Source organism: Stegostoma tigrinum, chromosome 12 (assembly GCF_030684315.1).
Source record: "Stegostoma tigrinum isolate sSteTig4 chromosome 12, sSteTig4.hap1, whole genome shotgun sequence".
In the NCBI taxonomy this organism is placed as follows: Eukaryota; Metazoa; Chordata; class Chondrichthyes; order Orectolobiformes; family Stegostomatidae; genus Stegostoma; species Stegostoma tigrinum.
Window position 1 is genome coordinate 79363364 of NC_081365.1, and position 7644 is coordinate 79371007.

At 50.6% G+C, this 7644-nt stretch overlaps 1 protein-coding gene across 1 annotated transcript in view; it reads right to left on the bottom strand.

Moving 5' to 3' along the window:
• zrsr2 (zinc finger (CCCH type), RNA-binding motif and serine/arginine rich 2) overlaps nt 1–2016 on the bottom strand; it is a 38029-nt gene extending 36013 nt beyond the window's left edge. Inside the window, exon 1 of the mRNA XM_048541219.2 lies at nt 1973–2016. Within this exon, the coding sequence (XP_048397176.1) occupies nt 1973–2004 (32 nt within the window). The 5' untranslated portion in view covers nt 2005–2016. The remainder of the gene's footprint in view (nt 1–1972) is intronic.
• Between the last annotated feature and the right edge of the window lie 5628 nt (nt 2017–7644).

Genomic DNA, 7644 nt, shown 5'->3' on the forward strand with positions numbered 1-7644 from the left:
TCTCGCATTGTGTGCATGAGCCGCACATAATCTGTACATTTCTCTCACACTAAGTATATTTCTTTCACATACAGCATGTTTTCTCAATGCATATTTTCTCACACATATATATTCCTTTCCCTCTCACATACAATGTGTTTCTCCCTCTCACTCTCACCCAATGTTTTTCTCCCTCACATAGTCTATACTTTTCTGTCACACTCTCGATCTATCTTTCTCGCGCATACTCAGTGCTTCTTCCTCTGTCTCACTCTCACAAAGGGTGTATATTTCTCGCGTGTTCATACAATGCACATTCCACTGTCACATGCACACACCGCAGATGTTCCTCTCCCAAGTACAGCATGTACAAATTTCTAGTCGCTCAACTCTCTCTCTCATGCTGACACGTACAAATTTCTAGTCGCTCAACTCTCTCTCTCATGCTGACACACACAAATTTCTAGTCGCTCAACTCTCACTCGCACTGGCACGTACGCACAGCGAGTGCACTTCTCTCTCGCGCTGGCACGTGCGCACAGCGAGTGCACCTCTCTCTCGCGCTGGCACGCGCACACTGTGTACACCTCTCTCTCGCGCTGGCACGCGCACACTGTGTACACCTCTCTCTCGCGCTGGCACGCGCACACTGTGTACACCTCTCTCTCGCGCTGGCACGCGCACACTGTGTACACCTCTCTCTCGCGCTGGCACGCGCACACTGTGTACACCTCTCTCTCGCGCTGGCACGCGCACACTGTGTACACCTCTCTCTCGCGCTGGCACGCGCACACTGTGTACACCTCTCTCTCGCGCTGGCACGCGCACACTGTGTACACCTCTCTCTCGCGCTGGCACGCGCACACTGTGTACACCTCTCTCTCGCGCTGGCACGCGCACACTGTGTACACCTCTCTCTCGCGCTGGCACGCGCACACTGTGTACACCTCTCTCTCGCGCTGGCACGCGCACACTGTGTACACCTCTCTCTCGCGCTGGCACGCGCACACTGTGTACACCTCTCTCTCGCGCTGGCACGCGCACACTGTGTACACCTCTCTCTCGCGCTGGCACGCGCACACTGTGTACACCTCTCTCTCGCGCTGGCACGCGCACACTGTGTACACCTCTCTCTCGCGCTGGCACGCGCACACTGTGTACACCTCTCTCTCGCGCTGGCACGCGCACACTGTGTACACCTCTCTCTCGCGCTGGCACGCGCACACTGTGTACACCTCTCTCTCGCGCTGGCACGCGCACACTGTGTACACTTCTCTCTCGCGCTGGCACGCGCACACTGTGTACACTTCTCACTCGCGCTGGCACGCGCACACTGTGTACACTTCTCACTCGCGCTGGCACGCGCACACTGTGTACACCTCTCTCGCGCTGGCACGCGCACACTGTGTACACTTCTCTCTCGCGCTGGCACGCGCACACTTCTCTCTCGCGCTGGCACGCGCACACTGTGTACACTTCTCTCTCGCGCTGGCACGCGCACACTGTGTACACTTCTCTCTCGCGCTGGCACGCGCACACTGTGTACACTTCTCTCTCGCGCTGGCACGCGCACACTGTGTACACTTCTCTCACACACAGTTACTTCTCTCTCTCTCTCTCCTCGTTCCACCCTACCCCTCCAACACATATACACACACATATATAGTTTATTTTTACTTCTCTCAGACAGTGACCTGCTCCTCAGCTTCTCCTCCCTGGGGGGTGGACACATTCTCCCCATCACACACCCCCCCCCACACACACGCGCGCGCATACATACATACACATAAATACATACATAGACACACAGACACACTCTCCGTCTTTCTGTATATTTATATGATTTATTTCTCCAGACACTGACCTGTTGCCCGCTTTCTTTTCTCCCCCAACCGGGTATATTTCACTCCCCCGCACTCTACATTTACTGATTTAACCTCCCCCCGCCCCACACACGCACATACACCGTGTACTTTTCCTCTCTGACACTGACCTGATCCTCGGAGGCTCCGCCAACATCGCCATTTTGCCGGGAGTCACGTGGGCGCCGCGCGCCTGCGCACTCCCCAGGCGGTTGGAACGGGAGCTGCATTTGGCTAGCGCCTTTCGGTATCTACAGCTACTGGCTTCCTGATCCGGTCTAGCCGCTGCCCCTCTATCCTACCACCCTCACCCTCTTCTTGAGTACAGGGGTTATATTTGCTCCTTTTCCAGTCTACCAGAAAGTTTGCAGAATCGAATGAACTTTGGAAACTCAAACCAATACATTGTCGCATTCTTAGTCAGTTCTCTTACGTCCGTAGGATTAAGTCTAACAAGGACCGTGAGACTTAACAACCGCAATTCAAATCAGTTTGCTCAGTACTGATTCTTCCTCATGGAGCGATAATTTCTATAATCCTAAACTGCAGACAAAGCAAAATATTTATTAACTTTTTCTGTCATTTCTGCATGATCTCCTATTAACACTCCATTCTCACTCTCTCGCACCCCAGCATTCATTTACTCAGAGATAGCAAGAACTGCCGATGCTGGAGACGGGGATAACAAAAGTGTGGAGCTGGAGGGATACAGAGGGCCAGGCAGCACCGAAGTAGCTGGCAAGTTGACGTTTTGGGTTGGGACCCATCGTCAGAAAAGGGCCTGACTCAAAACGTTAACTTTCCTGTTCCCCTAATGTGTTTCTCCAGCTCCATACACTGTTGTCAGCATTCACTTTACTTACTTGTTTACAAAGCACAATACGCCGGAACAGGTCCATCAAGCCTCCGCTGCCACATTTTGTTCTTCCATACTAAAACTGTTTTCATTTACAGGATCTGTATCCATTTATTCCCTTCCTATTCATGTATTCATCCAGGTGCTTTACTTTTAAAAACCTATGGAATATCTTATTTATTTTTTACATTTCTAGCTAGCATCCCCTCATGCTGCGAATTAATAGCCCTAATTAAACTTTTAGTCATTATTTCTAGCTCTTTATATATTGAAGTCATCTGATCCTCCGGTCACCTTTAACAATTCTTCCCCCCTAAGATTAGTGCTTTTCTGAGCCTCGAATTAACCACAGACAGTGGGTGCATGCCATAGCATTTTACTTTAAAACAGGAATGTACTTCTTTGAGTATTCTGAAGTGTCCTATTAAATGTTGCCACTGCTTCTTGCTTGTTCTATCTCCTAGTCTAATATCCCAATTTGCCTCAGCTAGCTCTCAGCTTTCATGCCTAAGTATTTATTTAAGTTTAACATACTCAGCTTAGACAGCCCCCCGCCCCGGCACTTCTCTCTTGAAATTGGGTGTAACATTCACTCATGTTAACACTGCTGGTCACTGAGTCATATAGATCTGCACAGCCTTCATTCCATCTTGTCTGTGGGGGTCAAAAGCAACCACCTAACTATTCTAAATCCGCTTTCCAGTCGTTCACCCATAGCATTGTACACCTTAGCATCGCAAGCATACATCTAAATACTTATTAAATGTTACGAGGATTTCTGCCTCTACCATACTTACAGTGAGTTCCAGATTCCCACTGTCCTCTGCTGAAAAAGCTTTTCCTCACATCTCCTCTAAACCTTCCACCCTTAACTTAAATCTGTGGCCCCTGGTCATTCATCCTTCTATCAAGATGACAAGTTTCTTCCTGCCTCCTCTTTCTATGCCCCTCATAATTTTATACATCTCATTCATGTCCCCTCTCAATCTCCTCTACTCTAAGATAAACAACCCCAGTCTGCCCAAGAGATAGTAAGAGCTGCCGATGCTGGAGTCAGAGATAGCACAGTGTGGAGCTGGAGGAATACAGCAGGCCAGGTAGCATCAGGGGAGCAGGAAAGTAGATGTTTCGGGTCAGGACCCTTCTTCAGAAAACAAAAATTAAAATAGTTAGACGGTTGCTGTTTCTTCCCACAGCCCAAAGTGTGCAGGCTAGGGTGAATTGGCCATGCTAAATTGCTCACAGTGACCAGGGGTGTGTAGGCTAGGTGGATTAGCCATGCAGAATGCAGAGTTCCAGAGATAGGGTGGGTGTGTGGATCTGGGTGGGATGCTGTTCGGAGGGTCGGTGCAAACTTGATGGACCGAATGGCCTGCTTCCATGCTGTAGGGATTCTATGATTAATTCTATGTCATCTACACAGAGAAACTTGCAGGCAGGTCAATGGGTGCACAAATTTCATGTGGTGGGAGTCCATTTGTCTTTTTCCTTCAGACACGAGTCTTGTCACCAACTTGTACTGTGAACTAGCTGTCCCATACTAGCAGTCCCACAGTGCCAGTAACCCAAGGAGGGAGAATTCTTAACATTTTGTCAAATGCACCAATATTTATTGGAAGAGGGCAAGTTGAGAAAAGTCATCACAAGTTAAGCGCACAGCTTCAAGAGTACAGTTTTATTTTGTTTGCACAGGCATGCAAGTGTCAGGAAATGATGTTGAAGCTTTATAAGACTTTGGTTAGGTCACACTTAAAGTATTGTGTTCATTTCTGGTCACCACATTACAGGAATGATGTGGAGGCTTTGGGGAGGGTGCGGAAGAGGTTTACCAGGATGCTGCCTGGATTAGTGGGTATGAGCTAAAAGGAGAGACTGGAAAAACTAGAGATAATGGGAACTGCAGATGCTGGAGAATCCAAGATAACAAAGTGTGAAGCTGGATGAACACAGCAGGCCAAGCAGCATCTCAGGAGCACAAAAGCTGACGTTTTGGGCCTGGACCCTTCATCAGAGAGCTCTTCTGCTTGTCCTGCTGTGTTCATCCAGCTTCACACTGCACAAGCTAGGATTGTTTTCTCTGGAGCAGCAGAGGGTGAGGGGAGACCTGATAGAGGTCTATAAAATTATCAGAGGCATAGATAGGGTTGGCAGACAGAATCTTTTTTCCCCAAGAGTTGAAATGTCTAATACTACAGGGTATGCATTTAAGATGAAGGGAGAAAGTTCAATAGAGGTGTGAGGAGGCAAGATTTTTATGCAGAGAGGGTTAGGTGCTTGGACTGTCCTGGCGGGGGCTTGGTGGAAGTGTTTAAGAGACCATGAATATGCAAGGAATGAAGGGATATGGACCAAGGCCAGGCAGAAGGGATTAGCTTAATTTGGCATCATGTTCGGCACAATATGGTGGGCAGAAGGGCCTGTTCCTGTGCTGCACTGCTCCATGTTTAATGCTGTAGGATGTGCTATTTGCTGTTCCATTCCATGAGTACTGCTCCTGTTCATTGCATTACTTCCATATTGGAAATATCCCTGTCATTCTCTTCCCATTTCAATCTGTGCCTCTCCTGATGCCCTTCTCAACCTTGCTTTCCAGTTTCCTAGCCCTGACCCTACCTTTTGCAATGCGGACATCAAATCTCTGCATCACCATTACCCTCTCAGGATAGTGTGACATGTTGTATATAATTTTCCGTTCGAACAAACTTTCAACCTTCCCCGGTGCATCGCGACAACATTGCTCCTGCCTGTTTGGACTCGCTCTTCCATTGGAAAGGTCCTCCACACACTCCTTTAAACATTATGGCTTTTTAAAAAAAACAATAAGAGCTATTATTCTGCATATGGCTCCAAGCAACGACTGGTCAGGATGTGAGTTTGCTCGCTGAGCTGGAAGGTCAGCTTAAAAGACCCCATACAGACAACAAGCAAAACGAACGTCATTTACAAAATACCTTGCAAGAACTGTGACAAACACTACATTGGACAAACAGGCAGAAAGCTAGCCACCAGGATACATGAACAAAAACCAGCAACAAAAAGACATGACCCACTATCACTCGTATCCTTACATACAGATAAGGAAGGACACCACTTTGATTGGGACAACACATCCATCCTAGGATGAGCCAAACAGAGACATGCATGAGAATTCCTAGAAGCATGGCATTCCAACGGGAACTCCATCAACAAACACATTGATTTGGAGCCCATCTACCACCCGCTAAGAAAAAGAACAGGAAATGACATCACCGACACAGGAAATGACATCACCAACCCAAGGAAACCTAAACAGTTAAATAGAAAGCGGGACATAACACCAGCACTTCACCGGACGCTTACTGATGATGTTACCTAGTATGGTGACGAAACTTCTGAAAATGAACATTCCAGCTCAGTGAACCAGCTTCCACCCGGAACAAAATAAAGACCCACTCTTTTGTGGACCGAGAGGAGGAGAGCATGACTGTTTTGGAGGTGGAAGGAAGACATCAGGTTGGCTGTGCACCCTTGCAACCAGTGGATCTTAATGCTGGCTTCGGCCTAACGCCGGGTCAGGGGAGCAGCCAACCTGCAACGATGGCTGCGGCGAGTGCTTGTGCCCCGGGTCGGGGGTCCGGAACACCATCCGTGTTTCCGTTGAAGAAGGTGGATGAAGGTGCACCTGTGGACCGCACCTTCTTCGTGAAGAGGGTCCTGTTGGACTGTTATGGGTTCACTGCTGCGGACATTTACTGCCTGCAGGATTTCCCCGGAGGAGGTTTTTACGATGTGACCTTCAGGAGTGCCAAGCTTTGCGAGCGCTTCCTGGAGGTTTTCAAGGAGAAAGGAGGTGAGGGCCCCCTCTCTGTACTGACCGCTGTCCCACTGTTCATGATGCCAGCGCAGAGGAGCCGTATGGTGACTGTACACATGTACAACCCGCATGTGCCAGCAGTTGATGTCCTGACCTTCCTTGGAAGGTATGTGAAGGTGGAAGGGGACCTAACCAACATCATGGACCCCTTTGGGATCTGGACCAGTAAGAGGCAGGTCAGGGTGACGCTGAGGACGGGAACATTGTGGCAGGTCAGGTCACGTGGCGGCCGACTGCAAAGCCACCATCTGCAGGAACTGCAGGGAGGAGGGACACCTTGCAAAGGATTGCCCAAAAGAAAAAAGCTGCAACCTTTGCGGGGAAGCGGGCCACTTCTATAGGGCATGCCCGTGGCAGGGGACCACCTATGCCCAGGTTGCCGACAGGGGCAATGTGGGGGAAGCCCCCCTGGAGGAGAGGAAGGCACAAGGCCCTTGCAAGGACCCCCCTAATGTGCAGGAGGGCCAGGTCATGCAGGAGGGACCAGCCCCACAGGACAGACCCGAGGCCAGGAAAGCGCCCCTGCAGGCTCTGCTCCCCCCGACAAACCGGAGTCAATGGAGGAGGCGACAGGTGACCCAGGGGAGTGGACGACGGTCCGGAAGGCGAGGAGGAAGGTGCGCCGGCGAGCCCCAGCACCACAACCGTCAGGCAGGAAGAGGCAGCTACGGGGGTGCTATAAGAGCTCCTCTGACGAGGGGGATTCAGAGGAGGCCTGCTCAAAGCAGAAGCTGAAGATTTCCAGGGAGGAGGAAAGCTGCACCACGCTTCCAGGTGACGGGAGGCGTCCTGAGGCCACGCGCCCCTTGGAGGGCCCCCCGGAACCTTCAGACAGGAAGCAGGAAACAGCGTGTCCCCAGCCTGACCCAGAGCCGGACTCTCCTCCCTCCGTGCCCCCGATGGGGGGATGCCACCCGGAAGGCAGCACGGACGGTTTCCTGAGCCCGGAGAGCGTCCAGCAGTTAGCCTGGGCAATGGGCATGAAGGGACAGATGGAGGGGCTGGACCTTGGACTTGGGGAGGGTACTGCGGTCACTGCCCACAATGGGGTACGAGTTGCGAGCATTAATGTGCGCAGCGTCAAGTCAACCGCG